The following is a 22998-nucleotide window of genomic DNA, read 5'->3' as shown; positions in this document are numbered from 1 at the left end:
TAAGCATTTTCTAGGCAGCCCTAGCTCTACTGATGAAGTCCCCAAGCCTGTCCGGGGACACTGCAGCTACACCCCAGATGATTCTGTGTGGTATGACATGTCCTTGTTCTATGCTCCTTTCTATTTTTTATATATACACTTTTTGGAAAAACTTTTACCCTAGAAGGGTGAGGAACCATATATGCTAATTTTATTCACCTTGATCTGCAACATAAAAATGAAAATGAATCACAATAGTAAAAAAAAAAAATTTTGTAATATCCTACAATAACACTCTAGGGTGGAAATTTTGAATTTCCAAATTTTGAATTTCTGCCCTATAAAGGGTTAAGTTTTTGGGACCATCAGTATTGTTTTTAGCCATCTGTTTATACAGTTTATTTATAAAGTTTATTTATATTCTGAAAATGTGAAAACACCTTCTGGCATTGCGTCTATTTCCTTCTACCTTATATTCATGTTACTTTAACTCTACTCTGTGTCTAAACTTCTCTACATATACTCTCAATCAAGTTCTTAAAATGAATTACTTTTCATAGCTTTAGTAATTTTTTCTTTCTTTTACCAGAAAAAACATCTAATTCAGTAAACAACTATCCTCTACACTTCATCTTTACTGATCTTTTTTTAAGCTTGAAGCTCACTGGCATAGTAGTAAAGTTCACAGATTTTGAATGTCCTACTTGTGAGGTTTTTTTTTTTTACCTTCATCTAGTACCCAGACATACAGAATCTAAAGTCAGCATTGTATTGTGGCTATGGGTGTGAGTTTACTTATTGATAGTGGTGCCTCTTTAAGCATTGTTTTGATCCCCTTCACTGAATACTTCTGGGATATCTTCTGACTCCCAATGTATTAAAGCAAAAAGGTTCAGAAAATGGATGATTAAATTTTGGTTTTCCCAGAATCCTCCCAAGAGTATCCTTGTCGCCTTTCTTCCTGAAAACATGTATTGTTAATAATGATTGACTTTTTAATGAAGAACATAGTCCTTCTCTTCTTTCATTTTTTAAAAAACAATTTTTCTTAAGATATTTAAATTTTAAAGCCTCGGGTCAATGTCATCTGCTTCATTGCCTTTAATTGCTGGCATCTACATATAAAGCTGGACCCAGATTAGATTTCTTAACTCTTCTTTTGCATTTTAACGTATCATCAGTCTATCACTAAGATAATGATCATTTTTTTTTTTTGTTCAGTGCCATACCTATTATCCATTGCTTCTGTATAAATCCTGCTTCTTTATTAATGAAATTCCACTTGCTTATACTTAACATACCTTTGGTTGTCAGAAGATAGAGAGAAGGTAGTTTTCCTGAGCATTTCCTCTGCAAGGGTGCAAAGCATTTATTGTACTCACCACTTGCCTCTATCAGCAAAGTGCCATTAACTAGGACTTCTACGGTATAGCACCTATTGGCTGTTATTAATGTTTTCTACGTATTACATAAATCAATCAATAGCATTCAAAATAGTAAATCTATATCGTTTACAAGAGGCCAGAAGCTAGCCACATAATCCTCCACAGGAATATGCTAGTAAACAAAAACAAAGACAACAGACCTGAAAAATTATGATAGGCTTACAAAGAAGAGAAAGCAATTTCTGTGTGGGATTTCTTCCACTTACCAAATACTTGAAAACATGGTTATTAATCATCATAACTTGCATTTATCACTAAAAATCAGATTTGATAATAATTCAGTAATTTCAAAAACAATAGCATAATCTAGTAAAGCAATGTATGACAAGCATAAATATCTTAAATATTGACTTGTCAGTTAAAAGTGATACTGCTCAGAAAAGAACAAAAAAGCATTCTAATCATTTTACAGTTAGCTGGAATTAAAATGTACATAGTAGGAAAGTCTAAATAGAAACACCAATTATGCTGAGATTAGTACACATATTTTACACTAAGTAGAAATTTAAAAAAAACCATACTAATAAAATATGGTAAAATACAAATACAAACATAAATTGAATAAAATTAATAAACTAAGCATTTTTTACTTACTTTATTTAACTCTCTTCTAATTTTTTCAGGTGTGAACTGTTCGAGGAAGCGCCTGAATTTTAAGGCATCGATTGCCACAATCTCAGTACATCTTCTCTGCCAATTGTCCCTACAATAAAAAAAATTAATATTCACATCTAAACATCAAGAAAACAGTCAATACAATACAGAAAAACACATGCATACTCAAACATTTTGGCTAATCTGTACACTTGCATTATGGTTCAACAAGGGTTCCATCTCTGGTATCTTTTTTTTTTTTGTTAAGTATTTATTTTGATATTTTACATTGATTGTTTTTGATAATTTTTCTATGTAAATGTTTGTGTCAACTCTGGTCCTTCATTATTCATTTAACGTGTTTTGTGTATATAATTATATTATTTTTATGTATGGTTATTCCATAAATCGATTTGTAAATGTTAATTGTTTTGTTACATACTGAACCTCTGAGGTGCTACCTCAGGTCCTACCCAACACATCCTTACCCCTACAGTGCATTCTGGGACCACCCAAACCCCTCTTTAAAGGACAAGCAGGCTGCAAGCTGGCCACTGAGGAGTTGACTCATGTCCATGGTTTGCTCAGATCTTACTTGATTTCATTTTGTGGATCTAAAAGTTCTAATTTAAAATTTTCTGTGTTTTGGGTATTATTTTCTGTACACAGATTTGGATTTTGGATTGTAGACTGTTTTGGATTTGCTTGGGTTTAGCTTTTTAGATTATTTTTTGTTGATAAAATAGCAAGAATCACTGTTTTTGATATTTGGGTCCAGGGGTTTAATAGTTCCCCTCTTTCCACATTGTGATGTTTTACCAATCTGGCTCTTTTTGGCTAGTGTGGGCCATGAATCCTACTTCTCAAATTCGAGGCCAGATTGATTTAAGCCAGTGGGGCTTGCCAAGTTTGAAACAAAAATCAAAAAACACAAACAAGGCACAAATAATAAATACTAATAAACATTTTGTTTTTAAATTTTTTGAAATCAAATACTGTAAATAAAACGTTATACTGTACAATAACTTCAGCAGACAGCCAACAAATACACTTCAGATCCAAAAATAACACATTTTTAACATTTTGTTTAGAAAATACATTTAAGACTTCTTTAAAATTTACAAATTAGTCATTTCATTAAAGGAAATTTACCATCATCTTTCATCTATATTTACTCCTGAAGTGATACTGGCGATTCTGGATGAAGTTGCAGACAGGATCTCCAAAATATAGCAATAAATGACCTGAAATTTACACTTTGATGATATCAGGGAAAAGTGGGAAATTGAATTTTCAATTAAAATTTCAGGAAAAGAAATCCTCATTTAATAAAATACAGTTTAACATGCCATAATTCATAAAATAGCACATAACTTATGTAATCTGATCTTTTAATTCATGTGTTCAAGATGGATTGTTTTTTTTTAAAGCTTCTTCTATTTTTACGGTGCATTCACTCACTCAAATCTAGTCTGTTTGTTCAGGAGCTTGGCTCCTTCTTCACCTTAGGTCGCATCTTCTTACTACAGGAGGTACTGCAGTTTCTCTTCAAGGTTTCTAAACACACAGTGCCCTTGGATGCTAGCAAAGTTACACTTGCTGGGTTACCTGGTGACCAGTCAGCCCCCATCCTTAGCAAGTTGAACAAATGGGCTCTCATATACTGTCATCCTGTTTCCTGAGGGAGCAATAAGTTAGGGTCTTACAAGGGTTTTTCAAGGAAGGAACAAAAGTGTTGCCATTGGTTTCCTGGATGCATATCAGCCCAACTGTTTAGGTTGACCATTGGTGCAAAATTGTGTTCCTCAAGGTTGTAAGCCCTTGAGTTATGGGCCTTTGTTCGAACTTGGGTCTTCAGCTCATACCTCTGAGAGTTATCCCTGAGTATTACTTGGTTTATGATTGATCATCTTATCAGAGAAGGTGTGGAGTATATGCATTCTGCACAGGGCCCCATCAGGCAAACTGAGATATTTTTAATTGGCGTTAAGAATGTCTTGCCCTGCCTTTTAAGCCAGGACTTGTACTCTAGTCATAGCAAAACATGGATAATGTGTCTATCCTACAGTATTAAATAGTAGCATTGGATGGGAAAATATTCCACTATGAAAAATTTGTCATGATGTCCTCCTATATCATATTACTATAACAAAGACTGGATATCCTCAAATGGAAGAAACCAAATCCACATTCTGTAACTCAATGAGAAAAGTGATGTTATATATTATCTCAAATTGGTAAAAATCAAATCTATTTAGGAGTATGAGTTCACGTTATTTTTCAGAATTTTGCAAGAATTTATTAACACTAGAATTACCAAAGCCTACGAAAAAACTTGTAAATCTGGCTCACCTTAAATCCCTACACACCTCTCCGTCAGCGTCTTTTGTCCTATAAATGTGCCTATCAAAACAAGCAGCAAGCAGCGTACTATTCCATCCCTCCACCACCGCTGAACGTGCACAAAGTTCTCCCAGCTCATGCCTTAATTATCTGGGAGTGAAGTGCTGGAGTTTTAGAGTGGAAATAATAGATCGTTATTTGGAACACATGCATTTCATGTGTGTTCCATTTCTACAATAGTCTGTGTAAACATTATTAAAACAGAAACGTTTTTCATATTTTAGTAATAAATGACAAAATGTAGGCATAAACTATATAATGTGTGAAGCCTTAAGTCCAAAGATCAAATAAACACTTTCACAAAAGGTTCAAGGATACAACAGCTTCCGTGGCGTAGCGGTAAGAATTGCTGACTTGTAATCAAGTGTCCCCCGGTTCGATCCTGACTGCCTCCTGTATTTACCGTTTTCAGTAGTGAGCTGCTCTTATTAATATTATACAGTAAACACATACATTTGATTTGTGTCTGTAAGCTGGGAGAACTTCTTGCCCGTTCTGAGGCAGTGGGGGGGGGGATGGTATAGCAGGCTGCTTGGGCTTATCGACACATTTAGAAGATAAAAGACGCTGACGGAGAGGTGCGAAGGGATTTAAGGTGAGCCGGATTTACGAGTTTTTCATTGGCTCTGGTAATTCTAGTGTTAATGATACTGCAGGCCTGTGTTACTTTAGATGGGTGTGTCTTAGCACGTAGTTTCCGCTGGTTTGGGTGGGGGAGTTTCATGGATTGTCATTGAAATATATTACTGTATTTGTTTTTTATTGAATTTTGTTAATATATTTTGTTTATTTAAATTAAACAAAATAATCTGGTGTAAACAGCATTAATGCAGATATTTGCCTTGCCTTGTGGCAATAGGATAACCCAACTTTGGTAATGTTGCCAAAGTATAGCTAAGCATTATCCGTTACTGATCTAATTTTTCAGATGGATAATTTAGCAGGATAATATGCCAAGTCATAAAGCAGACATTACCTTAAGCTGGTTCCTCAAAAGTGAACACGACTTCAGTTTATTCCAGACTGAGATATGAAGTGACAGTCTCCAGATTTCAATCTAATACAGCACTTGAGGGATGAGATGGAATACAGAGATCTGCACCATTAATGATTGGCCAAAAAATCTTCAGAAAGTGAATAGTGTTATCAAATCAGCATAGAACATAATCTTTGGGGAAGATTTCCAGCACTTTGTTGACTTCATGCTTCAAAGAATTTAGACTGTTCTGGAGGCAAAAGGGAAAACTAATACTGTATTAGATTGACATTCCTTAACAATTAAGCTACCACGAATATTTATGGTTTTGTATGTATTGCATTTTCTTTTTATGATTCAACATGGTTTTGTTTGTATCTTGAATTTCTTTTTTAAACTGCTATTTGACAATGTCTGTTACAATGGTCCATGGACCACTTATCCATAACTTGTAGATATTTTTGGTTTCCTCTTCTCCATGGTCAACTGGTCATATTATAACAAACTTTATATTTTCCTGATTTATAGTAATCAAATGAAATTGCTATGTTTTACTGTTTATTTAAGTTTAAGTACTGATTTATGTTAAACTTGCAAGAAATTGTTAGAAATGACATTACAGTTTGTGCAAAAGCTCAAAACTACACTGAATTGAATTAAAAATTTGAAACTATAATTTTAATGACTGTATAGTACCCTGTGCTCATAAGTGAAAGCTGCTTTATAAAAATGAAATTTATTTCATAATAATTTATTTAAAATAAAGTGTCACTTCTAAGCTACAATGACTGCTTAGTCAATACAATATACTTTCTTAAATGTTGCTGCGATATTGATATGTGTTTCAGTTGCAGTCCCTACATCTTTGTACCAGGAAGGAAAATAAATTCCTTAGAAGCACTTACCAGGTGCTCCTTGATCACTACACATGAAATCATTCTTTATGTAAAACTTATCAAGGTTTCAGTGCACTCTTTTTCCACATAGTATGGCACAAAATTATTTCATGTGTATTCTCTGCAAGCCTTTATTCCCATAATTGAGAATAATTGGCCACTCAATGATAGTAGAACATTCATACTGTGATAACATAAAGTGGTCTATTAGTAAGAAGAGTATGACACAAGTAAACAAAAACAAATTGCTGGATCACATTAATTTTCCTACTTGAGCAGCCAGTTGATTCTGCCTATTCATTTTGAAATTGTTTAACTCCTTCTTGAGGACAGAATCTAAAAACAGCTGTGAAGATTACATGGTAGTCTACAATGATGGCTTCTTTTTCTTTTTGCCAGTAAGTTAAATGAAAAAATGTGTTGTTTTCTCTGAACAATTGCTAATCTGCGGCTTGGTTGCTGTATGTTACATTTCTCTGTATACCAATACTTAATATATTCAAACCTACATTTTAATGAATGATTTCAATAACATGTTGTTTATAACATACTTAAATATGTTGGGTTAAAAATAACTGGTAATGATTGGCAAAATGCAACTTCTTCCAAGTGGGTAACTGCACATCATTCTTCAGTTTGCTCAAAGTTAACCATTTTTTTCTTCTACACCTTGATTCTTATTTGGATTCTTTGCTTTTGAAAATGGATGGAAGGATGCTTATCTAACTTTAAACACACTAGCAAAAATTCTTTGGAGTAGTGGATAGTCTTGAAAAAACACAAAATCATGTTGTCCAAGTATGTATTTTGCTGCTTTACAGGTAAGAAGGGAAGGAGAAAAGCAATGAGGTAAATTACTTGTTACAAAATCAAAGAAGCTTGATAGACGTCTGAGTTTTAAAACTTAGAAAATATTTATAAATGCCATAAAAACAAGTCTGAAAGATAATTCAATAAAAATAACATTATTGAAATATTAGATTGTTACTTGCTGATATCAGGGTGGGGATAATTTTGTATTACTATTATTGAGATTAGTATTTTCATATATAGGATGGTTCTGGAGGTGGGGAGTTGTTTTATTTGGTTTCCAATATTTCTATTTATTCTTGGTGCTTTAATTTTTTTTTTATACTTTTATGTCTGGACAAATCTGCAATTAAAACATGATTGCACAAAAAAAAAAAAATTACATTGTTTACTACCTTAAAGTGTCATCATTATAGCTTCCGGACCACCTGTATGACTCTGCATAGCCCTTGTAGTTGCTGAATCTCTCAACACCTGGATAAAGACAGGAAAAAACAACCTTTATCACAGAACTATCCATAATGTTATCAATAAATGAACAACTTTTAATAGAGAAAATATTATTACAGTGTTAAGTCATACCTTAAAGTGACAAGTAATAAATGGCTTTTAGGAATTTTCTCTGGTTAAAATAATTGAAGACAGTTACGGTATTAAAAATTAGACACAAATAATCAATATATTTGCTTAAATTAATTATTGTAAATAATTTACAGCTATAACTCAAGAATTTTATAATCATCTTGCCAAATGATGACTAAAGCACCCACATGTAGTTTACATCTAAAATAATCTAAATATATAAAATTTATTTTGGACTACTTTGAGAAAAAAACAAAATTAATTAACTAAATTAATAAAGAGTGCCACAGATCACTCTGTCTTCATCTGCTAGAACCTCTTGGTGAAGAAGGTAGACCAAAGTATGGAGGACTAATATGTCTAGATGCCTTAGAACCCGTTCATTGCTCTCCTTGGGAAGAAGTTAATACAGTAATCCCTGTTGACTTTCGTGGCTTCACTCTATCGCAGATTTTATATGTAAGCATTTTTAAATATATATCGCAGATTTTTTGCTGGTTCGCGGATTTCTGCGGACAATGCGTCTTTTAATTTCTGGTACATGCTTCCTCAGTTGGTTTGCCCAGTTGATTTCATACAAGGGATGCTATTGGCAGATGGCTGAGAAGCTACCCAACCAGAGCGCGTATTACATATTAAATAAAACTTCTCAAATATATTGTGGGCACGGGGGCTGTTCGCACCCCTAGAGGATACGGCCGCTCCTCAAAAAACGCTGAAAGATTACCTTCACATTACTCTCTTCCTTGCTGGGCTTACATGTGGCTGCTTTGTCAAGCGATATGCTTCCTGCATGGTGCTTCGCATACTTAAAAGATCAAACAGCACATATTCATTTTTGATTGTTTGCTTTTCTCTCTCTCTCGCTCTAACATTCTCTACTCCTGATGGAGGGGGTGTGAGCAGGGGGGCTGTTCGCACCCCTAGACAATACGGACGCTCATCTAAAAATGCTGAAAGATTACCTTCACGTTGCTCCCTTCTGTGCAGCTGCTTTGACATGCTTCCCACACGGTGCTTTGCATACTTAAAAGCTTGAAGGGCACGTATTTTTGATTGTTTGTTTTTCTCTATCTCTCTCTCTGACATTCTCTGCTCCTGACACGCACTCCTTTGAAGAGGAAGATATGTTTGCATTCTTTTAATTGTGAGACGGAACTGTCATCTCTGTCTTGTCATGGAGCACAGTTTAAATTTGAAAAAGAGACAAATGTTTGTTTGCAGTGTTTGAATAAAGTTCCTGTCGCTCTACAACCTCCTGTGTTTCTGTGCAAATCTGTGACCCAAGCATGACAATATAAAAATAACCATATAAACATATGGTTTCTTCTTCGCGGATTTTCACCTTTCGTGGGGGGTTCTGGAACGCAACCCCCGCGATCGAGGAGGGATTACTGTACCAAGTGTCAAAGGTATATATACTTCATAAGAACCATCTCTAGCTCAGGGAGTGTAATCACTCTTAAATAGAGAGAATGAACCATAACAGACCACCATTTTGATATGTCTGACTGAATGTTTCTATAACACATGGATTTTCACTCATAGTCCTGGAGGGCCATGGTGGCTGCAGTTTTTCATTCTGACCAGTTTCCTAATTAGAAGACAGTCCATGCTGATAATGAGATATGGTAGTAAACTATATTGCTTGTTAAAGCTTTCATTCATCCAAGCCAAATTTTAATTGCATTGTAGTGTTTACAACATTATCTATATATTTGTGCGCCAGAGCAGATTTCCACTTAATGAACCTCTCCTTTTCACTGTTTTTTTTCTAAACATTTTATTAATACATTTACAGCTATGCGGCAGATAATGTCTATTTGGGCATGTCCATGGTCCCATAAGGTTATAATAGAGTTCAGAAATCCTGATCAAAGAATGTCACATAGCGGATATAACCAGACACAGTGAACATAACAGCATCCCGCAAGCAGCAAATGTATCTCATGTCTCTTATATACAAAGTGATTGTGCTGACAGTACTGTACTTTCTATTGTTACTTTAATGTGGACTTTCATTACTTACAAAAAAAAAAGTTACCGTATAGCAGTGTATGCTTTGACTCATAGGCAGTAGCACCCAATCTCGGGTATCAAGCGTCTTTGGTGTGTTGGAGAGTTATCACTCTGTATTAGTCAAAACAGGTACACTACAGCATCCCATATGCAGTAGCTTTGCAAAGTACTGCATATAAAATGGTGTTTGCACAATGCCCAAATCACACAATGTCCTATTTTACAGCACTTATCATGGAAATTAAGCAACAATACCTATATTTTATGAAGACAATTCATCAGTGTGAATGGAACCAAGTCAGCTGGAGAGCTGGTGCTTTCTTTGTTGTTTACACCTTATCACATGCAGGTACCTTATTATATATGGACCTTATTATATATGTAGGCAGTGTGGTGTAGTGGTTAAGACTTTGGACTTCAAACCATGAAGTTGTAGATTCAAATCCCGCTACTAACACTGAGTAACCACGAGTAAGTTACTTGACCTGCCTGTGTAAAGAATTGTATCACAAATGTTGTAAGTTGCCTTGGATAAAGGCGTCAGCCAAATAAGTAAATGTAAATATTATTAACACTAGAATACCTGAAGCCTAAGAAAAAAGTCAAAATGCCAGGCAACCTTAAATTCCTTCACACCTCCTCATCAGTGTCTTTTGTTTTGCTAATGTGTCAATCAGCCTGCTATCACATCCCCCATCAACACAACTGAAGTTGGACACAAAGTTCTCCCAGTTCAAGTTGGTTTATCTGGGTGTGAGGTGGAATACATAAATTTCATGTGTTTTTCCGTGTCGACAACATTCTATGTAAATGTTGGATGACAGGAAATGCAAGGCAAGAAATGATGAACACGTAACTAAAACAAACATTTTTCATGTTACTGTAATAATGACAAAATGCAGACATGAAGCACATAATGTGTGAAGACTGAAGTCCTTATATCAAATAAACACTTTCACAAAAGGTATAACAAAACAAGTGCACTTTTATTCAAGAATATAACCAAAGAAAAAGAAATCGTTCAATTTACATGGGTTTTTACTCGTTGACAGCAACAAGTCCAAATATCAATCTACACCAGACTGACATGTCTGATTGTTTGGTGCAGAGGTAAAAACTGCTGCCTTGTAAGCAAGAGGTTGCAGGTTTGAGCCCGGGATCACCCCCATTTTGAGTAGTGAGCCTCTATTATTATTACTATTATATAATAATTTGAGTCTGTAACACCCGGTGTATATTTTTGCTACTTGTAAAAGATATCGCTGGTGAATCATGTCTTCATCAAATCTGTCTCTGCCTTTCTCGTGCAGGCACACACACATCCATGCATGAAAACGTCACTATCTGAAAACACTATGGCATTTGAACATGTTTTTTTTTTTTTTTGATCTTGCCGAATCTCTGGATTATGGTGCATGGTATTGGGAATGCAGAAAGACTTCTACTTTTTGGGTGCAAACACCATCAGCATGGCACTACCAGATCTAAACACTAGCGTGGAGAACCGCTCGCGTACTGAAGCAACTTAGCTGGAGGCTGAAGTTTACCAGGGTTACCTTTACCGGGTGTAACAAAACATGCCTGCACACATTCAATATTTTGCCCATTCTAACTTAGCACACTAGCAAGGCAAATAGCATGGTTGTATACATCATCATTACATGGATGTTACGTTTTCATCCATTCACTTATTTTACGAGCCATATTATTACTCTTCTGGGGTGGCTTCAACCTAAACCAGCATAAACAGACACAATGAGAATCAACCAAGTACAGAATGAAATTCCATCATAGAACACTAATATAATCACATCATTTTACCTACTGCATCCTGAAAACGGACAAACCCAGGCATTAATATGGAGTTCTTATTAAAGAAAAAATCTCTGAAACCAGGCTATTAGCCTTGTTCTAGTCCCTGATTGTCCTTGGCATTAGTGCAAAAGCAGCATTAAATTCACCAATAACTCCAATCCAAATGCCCCACTATATCTGTGTAATCTCAGTTTTTGGGTCACAAGTAGCCTGAGCTCATTCAGGCAACACTGAGGGAAAAGCAAGAACAACCAAGGATGAGACACTTGGTCACTCTTTATTAGGCAGAATTACAGCTGCCAGCAATCCAACATAGACATCTTGAGGATATGGAAGGAAACTGAATTAACTACAGAAAACATACACAAGTATTGGTAGAATATACAAACCCAAAAGAGAAAGTTTTGACTTTTGAGTACAGGCCCTGGGGTTGTGAGGTAGGTGTTTATACATATGGAATCTTTGAGTGACTGAATAATTTTTTTCCTCTATTTGGTCTGAACAAAAAAAATGTGCAATTAATTACAACAATTTCATTAAATTTTTTGAGGTATGTATAACAATGCCAGAATAGTAAGCTATTAAATAAAAATGTTCTGTGTCATATCTGTGATTTGATTTTTTGCAACAAATTAAAACAGCTGAATGAATATCCTCCAAGAGTAGTGATTCCATAATTTTTGCCAGGGGTTGTAGCAATAATAGAACAGGTGATTTCAGATATACACTACCAGTCAAACATTTTAGAACACCTCAGTTTTTTGAGTTTTTATGGAAATACATGTAGTTTAATGTCTTAATGTTAAATGAAATCAAGACATAGAACAAATAAACAATGGAAAAAAAATTCAAGGAATCATTAAGTGTACAAAATTTTATTCATATTTCTGATTTATCAAAGTAGCCACCTTTTGGTGATATACATGGCATCCGGAAAGTATTCACAGCGCATCACTTTTTCCACATTTTGTTATGTTACAGCCTTATTCCAAAATGGATTTAATTCATTTTTTTCTTCAGAATTCTACACACAACACCCCATAATGACAACGTGAAAAAAGTTTACTTGAGGTTTTTGCATATTTATTAAAAATAAAAAAACTGAGAAATCACATGTACATAAGTATTCACAGCCTTTGCTCAATACTTTATCGATGCACCTTTGGCAGCAATTACAGCCTCAAGTCTTTTTGAATATGATGCCACAACCTTGGCACACCTATCCTTGGCCAGTTTCGCCCATTCCTCTTTGCAGCACCTCTCAAGCTCCATCAGGTTGGATGGGAAGCGTCGGTGCACAGACATTTTAAGATCTCTCCAGAGATGTTCAATCGGATTCAAGTCTGGGCTCTGGCTGGGCCACTCAAGGACATTCACAGAGTTGTCCTGAAGCCACTCCTTTGATATCTTGGCTGTGTGCTTAGGGTCGTTGTCCTGCTGAAAGATGAACCGTCACCCCAGTCTGAGGTCAAGAGCGCTCTGGAGCAGGTTTTCATCCAGGATGTCTCTGTACATTGCTGCAGTCATCTTTCCCTTTATCCTGACTAGTCTCCCAGTTCCTGCCGCTGAAAAACATCGCCACAGCATGATGCTGCCACCACCATGTTTCACTGTAGGGATGGTATTGGCCTGGTGATGAGCAGTGCATGGTTTCCTCCAAACGTGATGCCTGGCATTCACACCAAAGAGTTCAATCTTTTTCTCATCAGACCAGAGAATTTTCTTTCTCATGGTCTGAGAGTCCTTCAGGTGCCTTTTGGCAAACTCCAGGCAGGCTGCCATGTGCCTTTTACTAAGAAGTGGCTTCCGTCTGGCCACTCTACCATACAGGCCTGATTGGTGGATTGCTGCAGAGATGGTTGTCCTTCTGGAAGTTCTCCTCTCTCCACAGAAGACCTCTGGAGCTCTAACAGAGTGACCATCGGGTCACCTCCTTGACTAAGGCCCTTCTCCACCGATCGCTCAGTTTAGATGGCCGGCCAGCTCTAGGAAGAGTCCTGGGGCCTCATGTATAATGGCGTGCGTAGAACTCACACTATAACATGGTGTAAGCACAAAAGCGGGAATGTACGTACGCACAGAAAAATCCAGATGCAGGAATCTGTACATACGCAAACTTCCACATTCTTCCGCTACATAAATCCCGATCAGCGTGAAAAGTAACGTACATGCACGCGCCTTCTGTCCCGCCCCAACTCCTCCCAGAATTATGCCTCTTTGAATATGCAAATCAATATAAATAGCCTTCTGTGAAAAGACAATGGGAAAAGCATGGGGGAAAATATAAGAATTTCAGCGAATACCAAGTGGAGGCAAAGGAAAAACATACTATTTGTTGGTTTAAACAGTGATATAAACAACAAAAGGAAGTTGATCGAGTGACAGAGTGTCACAGAAACTCGAAAGCTGAAGTTCACAAAGTCGCACAGTGCCCGAAATAAAAAAGAAATCACATATCAAAGTCGCCGTGAAAAGGTGAGTCGTAGCCCACTGTCTGAGTGTCATATGAAAGCTTATTAGGGTACAGACAAAAAAAATAGGCACACAGTGGGGAAAAAAGCACAAAATGTCAACTTTAATCTCGAAATTTCCACTTTAATCACGTAGTTTATTTTGCCATTAAAGTAGAACATCATAAACTTCATCTTAAAATCGTTTAATTAACTAGTTTCTCAAATCCCATTGTAACTAAACTAGCATGTTAAATGCTTTGTTCTGTATTTGATCTTCTATGTGCTCTATGTGTGTGAATCACTACCTGCTTCTTAAACGGGCTTTCTCTTTCTCCAACAGGACACATAATCCATTACATTCGTGATATTACAGCTCTCTGAATAATTAAAATACTGAGATGTATACGTGATATCTTTTTCATGATGATAGGAATGAAAGCATCTTATTAAACATGGGAACACGGTGGCGCAGTGATTGTTCACGTCTCACACAAGAGGCTTGCTGCGCCATGCGCGACCTTCAATGAAATAATTTATCACAGCAGTACTGTCTCAAACGTACTAACCTCCAATTCCTGCCCTTACTTTTCTTTCTCCAAATACCCAATCACCACACAATCAGCTCTGTAATAGATGTGAAGCCATTTGTAAGCTTAGAACGCCGATTCTTCAAAACTTTTAAGGAACATTGAAATATCTTTGTAGTACATATTTAACTATTCTATCCGTCTATCCTTCCAGTGTTGCGTCAGCGCAAGAATACAGCGCAATGCAGGAACAATCCCTGAACTAGCTAGCGCTGCGGCACCGTGTCATCACATGTTTAATTATTAACAATACAGATTATTTAAATGAAGTTAAAGTTTTATCTGTATAATATAAGCAACATATTTTGCTGCATTTCATCTTAAAAATGATATCGTCATCATATGTAAATACGCGCTTTATAAAGTGGCGCAGGTAGTGCTGCTGCTTTGCAGTAAGGAGACTGTGGGTTCGCTTCCCGGTTCCTCCCTGTGTGGATAGCGCTTTGAGTACTGAGAAAAGCGCTATATAAATGTAATGAATTATTATTATTATTATTATAACTGTAGTGCAAGTTTACAGTGTAGTAATTGTACTTATAAGTACAAACAGTTCTACAAGGAGCACTTGATGGACTGATTGAGTGCGTTTATAGTTCTTGGGATGAAACTTTTTCTAAACCGCGAAGTCCGTACAGGGAAGTCTCTGAAGCATTTTGCCAAGGCTGAGGCAGCGTCTGCTTCATGCTGTGTATCGATAATTCTCTTTCCAATCAGCTGCTGCTGTGATTCCCCACTCAGATACAGTGATATAAATACTCCGAGTGGTGCAGTGAGAGTAATATGGAAAAAGATGATCTGCTGTGGCAACCCTTAAGGGGAGCGGCTGAAAGAAGAAGAAGATGCAGTGAGAGTTACAACGCTAAAGCAGTTATGGTATTTGGAATACTATGGCTATTCCCAGGACCATTATATTGCTGCAGGTTAATTACAATCAGATGCATTACACTAATAAACAATATGCAGTTAGTTTCAGTGTATTTATAAAGCCGCGTCAGGAATGTGGGTTTACGAAAGAAAGGGTGACCACACAGGAACAGTAGCACTGCTTTGACGCTGGGTGCCGCCAGTCTGCAAAACCGAATGGAGAAATTGCGTATGCCAAGGTATGAGGTACCGTGGAAATGTGTGTGGCTTTACGCCAAGTTTAGGTTTTATACATCGTGATTTGAGCATGGAAACATTCGTACGCAACATTTCTGTGTGTACACACCGTTTATACATGAGGCCCCTGGTGGTTTCGAACTTCTTCCACTTACGGATAATGGAGGCCACTGTGCTCATTGGGACCTTCAAAGCAGCAGAAATTTTCTGTAACCTTCCCCAGATTTGTGCCTCGAGACAATCCTGTCTCGGAGGTCTACAGACAATTCTTTTGACTTCATGCTTGGTTTGTGCTCTGACATGAACTATCAACTGTGAGACCTTATATAGACAGGGTGTGTGCCTTTCCAAATCATGTCCAATCAACTGAATTTACCACAGGTGGACTCCAATTAAGCTGCAGAAACATCTCAAGGATGATCAGGGGAAACAGGATGCACCTGAGCTCAATTTTGAGCTTCATGGCAAAGGCTGTGAATACTTACAGTGGTGTGAAAAACTATTTGCCCCCTTCCTGATTTCTTATTCTTTTGCATGTTTGTCACACAAAATGTTTCTGATCATCAAACACATTTAACCATTAGTCAAATATAACACAAGTAAACACAAAATACAGTTTGTAAATGGTGGTTTTTATTATTTAGGGAGAAAAAAAAATCCAAACCTACATGGCCCTGTGTGAAAAAGTAATTGCCCCCTGAACCTAATAACTGGTTGGGCCACCCTTAGCAGCGATAACTGCAATGAAGTGTTTGCGATAACTTGCAATGAGTCTTCTACAGCGCTCTGGAGGAATTTTGGCCCACTCATCTTTGCAAAATTGTTGTAATTCAGCTTTATTTGAGGGTTTTCTACCATGAACCGCCTTTTTAAGGTCATGCCATAGCATCTCAATTGGATTCAGGTCAGGACTTTGACTAGGCCACTCCAAAGTCTTCATTTTGTTTTTCTTCAGCCATTCAGAGGTGGATTTGCTGGTGTGTTTTGGGTCATTGTCCTGTTGCAGCACCCAAGATCGCTTCAGCTTGAGTTGACGAACAGATGGCCGGACATTCTCCTTCAGGATTTTTTGGTAGACAGTAGAATTCATGGTTCCATCTATCACAGCAAGCCTTCCAGGTCCTGAAGCAGCAAAACAACCCCAGACCATCACACTACCACCACCATATTTTACTGTTGGTATGATGTTCTTTTTCTGAAATGCTGTGTTCCTTTTACGTCAGATGTAACGGGACATTTGCCTTCCAAAAAGTTCAACTTTTGACTCATCAGTGCACAAGGTATTTTCCCAAAAGTCTTGGCAATCATTGAGATGTTTCTTAGCAAAATTGAGACGAGCCCTAATGTTCGTTTTGCTTAACAGTGGTTTGCGTCTTGGAAATCTGCCATGCAGGCCGTTTTTGCCCAGTCTCTTTCTTATGGTGGAGTCGTGAACACTGACCTTAATTGAGGCAAGTGAGGCCTGCAGTTCTTTAGACGTTGTCCTGGGGTCTTTTGTGACCTCTCGGATGAGTCGTCTCTGCGCTCTTGGGGTAATTTTGGTCGGCCGGCCACTCCTGGGAAGGTTCACCACTGTTCCATGTTTTTGCCATTTGTGGATAATGGCTCTCACTGTGGTTCGCTGGAGTCCCAAAGCTTTAGAAATGGCTTTATAACCTTTACCAGACTGATAGATCTCAATTACTTCTGTTCTCATTTGTTCCTGAATTTCTTTGGATCTTGGCATGATGTCTAGCTTTTGAGGTGCTTTTGGTCTACTTCTCTGTGTCAGGCAGCTCCTATTTAAGTGATTTCTTGATTGAAACAGGTGTGGCAGTAATCAGGCCTGGGGGGTGGCTACGGAAATTGAACTCAGGTGTGATACACCACAGTTAGGTTATTTTTTAACAAGGGGGCAATTACTTTTTCACACAGGGCCATGTAGGTTTGGATTTTTTTTCTCCCTAAATAATAAAAACCATCATTTAAAAAACTGCATTTTGTGTTTACTTGTGTTATATTTGACTAATGGTTAAATGTGTTTGATGATCAGAAACATTTTGTGTGACAAACATGCAAAAGAATAAGAAATCAGGAAGGGGGCAAATAGTTTTTCACACCACTGTATGTACATGTGCTTTCTCAATTTGTTTATTTTTAATAAATTTGCAAAAACCTCAAGTAAACTTTTTTTTCACGTTGTCATTATGGGGTGTTGTGTGTAGAATTCTGAGGGAAAAAAAGAATTTAATCCATTTTGGAATAAGGCTGTAACATAACAAAATGTGGAAAAAATGATGCACATGAATACTTTCCGGATGCACTGTAACAGCCAAACTGTGGTAACCCTTTTGTTTCAGAAGGCCAGTCACTCTGTACAAGTGAACAACTCTGCCTCACGCAAAAGAACCCCAGACCATCTTTCTCCTTTCTCCATGTTTGACAGTTGGTGTCGCACACTGAGGAACCATCCTTTCACCAACTCAATTACGTACACACACCCTGTGTGATAACCTGAAGATTTAAAATTTTGATTCATCCATAAGACTTTCTTCCAGTCTGCAGTAGTCCACAGCCGGTATTTCAAAGCCCTATTTTATAATTTAAGGAATGGCTTTCTTACTGTCACTTGCCCTGTCATACCTGCAGCACAAAGTCTCCTCCTCACAGTAGAAACCGAGACTTGCTTTAAACTACTGTTAAGCTGTTCTTGAAGCTGTACCGTGAGGTGCCTATCACACAAGCTGGTGACCCTCAGAAATGTGTCTTCCGATTGGGTTGTAACTTTGGGTCTGCCACATCTTTTCCTATCAGAATGTCTTCCAGTTTCCAGTTACCTTTGGATTGTGATAGGACACCATTGTACTCACTGACAATTTGATATTTTTTGCAATTTCTCTACATGAAAGGCACTCTACACTCCTAAGGATAATAATGATCTTTCTCATTTCATTTGTTAACTTCCATTTTCTTGCCATTATCACTGGAAGATACAACTTTCCACAGTGTGATAATGTCCAAGTAGTACTTCAGAGCATGTAGTAATGCAGTCTGTTCCAACTCTGCTTTAAGACAGACAGAGGGTTTTGAAATAATCAACAGAAGTTGGGGCACATGTGCAAACTGTTTGCTTTGACTTGCAAGGCTTAATTTACTTTGATTTCTACAGAAAATCTGTAGGTTGTATCCTATTAGTTGTTTCCTGAAGAATGTCCATTTGTAATATTCAGAAATTTCCTTTTTTCAGTTTTTGCTAACCTAAATTTTAAATTTAAACCTCTGGCAGTTTACTGCTTACCTTTGCACCATTTTAGGTAATTCCCTGCATTTCAACTGATTAAGATCGAAAAAAAAAAATGGGAAAAACTGAGGTGTTCTAAAACTTTTGACTGGTAGTGCATTTGTATGTGCTAGCTTCATTCTATAATGCTTACACACCTTTCATCTGAAGTGACAGTATATTACTGAGTAATTTATTATACTTAATATTTTATTCACTGTACACACACAATACAAAACAAAGTAGACTATTAATTCAAAACACCAAACACTTTCTTTTTTTTCCTTTTCACTGAATCACTACAAAAGGAACCTGATTTATACTTTTGGTATATTATTGCTCCCAAGAACAGTGAGCTGAAGTAAATGTACCATCAAAATACACTCTGATGAGGCTGCAGACTGAAGTGTCATTAAGGCAAGGCTTCATTAGGTACACATAATTAGACTCTGAAGCTCTGTTAAGTTGATGTACTATGGAATTGGTTACTAAAATAAAATTAAAACAAATCACAATAAACTCAATACAAATAATTAAAGAAATGCAATGTATACAATAAAGGCTTCAAAAGGTACACAGCACACATAATGCTTTTGCTAGCCCATCTCCCCAAACTATATTAACCACTCAAAGTGACAGATAAAAAAAATTTATTATTCTGACATACAAGATTCAGAGCAAGACTTATAGGGGTGTATGATTGCGCCCAAAAATTAGGGTCCAGGGGTCAGCTAGGGCTCAAAACCATGGAAGCAAACAAATCATGCAACCAAAAACTGAAGGGGAAAGGTGTACTCAAAAGTCTAAACGAAAGCCAGCATAAAGTTATAATTAAAACAGATAGTCCAACTGCTAAACAAAGAAATGATACAAGATTAAAAAAGGTAGTTGTATACATCAAGGGATGGTTCCATGTGCAATCATCACCATATTTATACCGTCAAATCCTGTGACATCCCATCCTGCCACTTGCAATGATCTTAGTCACATGTAGAGATCCAAAATGGCAATGAGAAAACAAAGAGAAATAATGCGTTAACAAAATAAAAATCCAAATATTAAAGTCAGAAATAAATTCATGTCAAAACGCCAAAATATACAAAAACACATGTATAGTCACAGCTAATACTACAAAGACAATAGCAGATAATGAAAAAATATGCAACTATGCAAACAATACAGAGGGTAAAGTCACTGTAGACCAAATATGAATGGTGTGTAACGCTGCTGTACCTATATAGTGAACTTAAGTAAAATATAAAATATAAGTTTTAACACTAGAATTACCAGAGCCTACGAAAAAACTTGTAGATCTGGCCCACCTTAAATCCCATCACACCTCTCCGTCTGAGTCTTTTGTCCTCTAAATGTGCCGATAAAGACAAGCAGCCTACTATTCCATCCCCCCACCGCAGCAGAACGTGCACAAAGTTCTAATAGCTCATGCCTTGATGATCTGGGAGTGAAGTGCTGGAGTTTTAGAGTGGAAATAATAGATCGTTATTTGGAACACATGCATTTCATCTGTGTTCCGTTTCTACAATAATCTGTGTTAATGTTTAAACAGAAACGTTTTTCATATCTTAGTAGTAAATGACAAATGGCTGGCATTAACTATATAATGTGTGAGGCCTGAAGTCCAAAGATCAAATAAACACTTTCACAATAGGTTCAAGGACAAGACAACAGCTTCTGTGGCGTAGCGGTTAAGATTTGCTGACTTATAATCAAGAGTCCCCGTTTCGATCCCAACTGCCTCCTATATTTGCCGTTTTCAGTAGTGAGCTGCTCTTATTGTTAATATTATACAGTACACACATACATTTGGTTTACGTCTGTAACAGACGGTGTACATTTATAGTACTTGTAAAAGTTACCATTTTATTTTTTTCACTTTTATTCTCTCAGTCACGATCATGATACATACTACCGCCCTAGGGATCGGACGCTGTTAGTTTTTATTTGAAACTGGGAATAACTGTAGATATGAGTGGTGTTTTGAGACAATGGAACTGGACATTCTCTGATCAGGAGGGATAAAAGCTGACACACAAACGCTGGTGAATCTGCCTTATTCGTATCTCACTATCACTTGATTTTTTTTTTTAATTCAGTTTTATTGAGTGTTCCTGCTCACGCTGAAAATGAAACTGCTATGAGTTTTTTCGCAGGCTCTTGTAAGTCTAGTGTTAAAAGAACCCAAAGGCTATATACTGTCAAAAGCAGAGATAAACACATTTAAAATTTTTTGGACACCTATAACCAGTTATCACTATCTGGGATGTTGTTTATTGGATCTGACCCATTCCACTATAAATAAAAAATCCACACGCTCTGTAGTTTTAAAAGATACAGCACTTCAATAAAATTCAGGTAAGACCTTTGGCTTGATCATTCTAGAATATGGAACTACTTCTTCCAAACCAATCTTTAGTAGACCTTCTTCTGAAAAAGAATTCCCTGATACAGTATTTTCCAGAATTCAATACTTCCTCCATTAAGTCAAGTTTCTCAAAACCAGACTAAGAAAAACAGCCCTTACATGTACAGCAGGGAAAATATTTTGTCGGTGATAGGCTTCAAAGATTAGCTCCCCTGTTGCACAACTTTGCTCTTACTTGACCGACAAGTTTTTTTTTTTTTTGCGAGAAACCCCTCGATAGATGGCATTTGTGTTCAGGGGTTTTCTTATGTTGATCTATTCACCACTTCTCCAAAGGCCATTAAGGAGGCTTGTAGATTTCTAGCTGTTATTTTATAATTACTTCTTACAACTTTTATGAATTTCCTTGTTATGAAATTTTAAGAAGATGCCCCTGTTTTAAATGCTCTCTACTTATATATAGTGGTATTTGACTAACAGTAGATTTACGGAGACCAACTTTTTTTTTTCTCTGCTGTTTCCATGGTTCAAGGTATTGTGGCACCCGGCTGGGGTTCATGCCCGGACGGGATGCCCAGGAGGACCGGAGGAGGGCTTGTGTCTCCTCCAGAACACGAGGGGGTGTCCTCCCTGGTTGCTTTGGGGGCCACGGGTACAGAGCTTGGAAGCTCAACCCTGTAGGGGCCCGTGGTCACCGCCAGGGGGCGTCCGATGCCTTGGGAGCCCTGGACCTCGGTACTTCCGCCACACCCGGAAGTGCTGGGGGGAAGAGGATTGGGGACACCCGGAGGACTTCCGGATACACCGACAGAGCTTCCACCACACAGGGGTGTGGCTACGGAAGCCCTTAGGATACACCTGGAGTCCTTCCGGGGTGTATAAAAGGGGCCGCCTCCCTCCAGTCAATGGCAAGAGTCGGGAGGAGAAAGACGGAGCTAAGAGGAGAGGAGAGGAGTGGAGGCGGACCAGAGACTAGAAGGCATTGTGTTGTGTGGCCAAGGACTTAAGGGGTGATTGGTGCTATGGCACTGGGTTTGTGCTCACGAACTGTAAATATTATGTATAATAAACGTGTGTGTGGTGAAACCAACATGTCTACCTGTCTGTGTCCGGGCTGTTCCCCACAGTATAATGTTTGAAACACAAAAGAGTAAGTTCTTGCAATTATATGTTTTCTCTTCTCTAACAAATCACATCATATTTTTAGTTGTATTGGATAATTTGGTTAATTGGTTAACAAGTACACATTACTGTGCTTTTCCTTAATGCATGTTACAGACCTAAGCATTCACTTATTTTTTAAACTAACACAGTTTCTGAATATTGCGCATATTATATTTTGCAAGAACATTTTCTTTAAAACATTTAAATAGGTGAATAATCATTTATTATTACAATATGCAAATTGTATTAAACAAAATCTCAAATTATGCAATGGGTGCACAAACTTTCATGGATGACTGTATAAAGACAATAGTGAAGCCTGTACATTCACATTTTTTTTCCCTTTTCCAGTTCTACTGCTTAACACTAGAATCCCTGAAGCTAATAAAACTACACATACATTAATTCAATAGACAACACTGCAATTTATCAACTTATCATTTTAACAAGACACATTTTTTAAATTGTGCCAATTAAGTTGCACAGTATGTCTAAGGATGGTACCAAGTGATTCTTAATTTTAAAAATTAAT

The 22998-nt window shown here is 37.2% G+C and overlaps 1 protein-coding gene across 2 annotated transcripts in view; it reads right to left on the bottom strand.

Moving 5' to 3' along the window:
- Positions 1–22998, bottom strand: part of parga (poly (ADP-ribose) glycohydrolase a) — a 236556-nt gene that overhangs the window by 71412 nt on the left and 142146 nt on the right. For both annotated transcript variants that reach the window (XM_028795482.2, XM_051923908.1), the window contains exons 16-17: positions 7499–7577; positions 2019–2127 (exon numbers count right to left, since the gene is read on the bottom strand). In XM_028795482.2, the coding sequence (XP_028651315.1) occupies positions 2019–2127; positions 7499–7577 (188 nt within the window). The remainder of the gene's footprint in view (positions 1–2018; positions 2128–7498; positions 7578–22998) is intronic.

The sequence above is a fragment of the Erpetoichthys calabaricus genome, chromosome 2 (genome assembly GCF_900747795.2).
Source record: "Erpetoichthys calabaricus chromosome 2, fErpCal1.3, whole genome shotgun sequence".
Lineage (NCBI taxonomy): Eukaryota > Metazoa > Chordata > Cladistia > Polypteriformes > Polypteridae > Erpetoichthys > Erpetoichthys calabaricus.
This window is presented reverse-complemented; position numbering and strand designations above follow the sequence as displayed.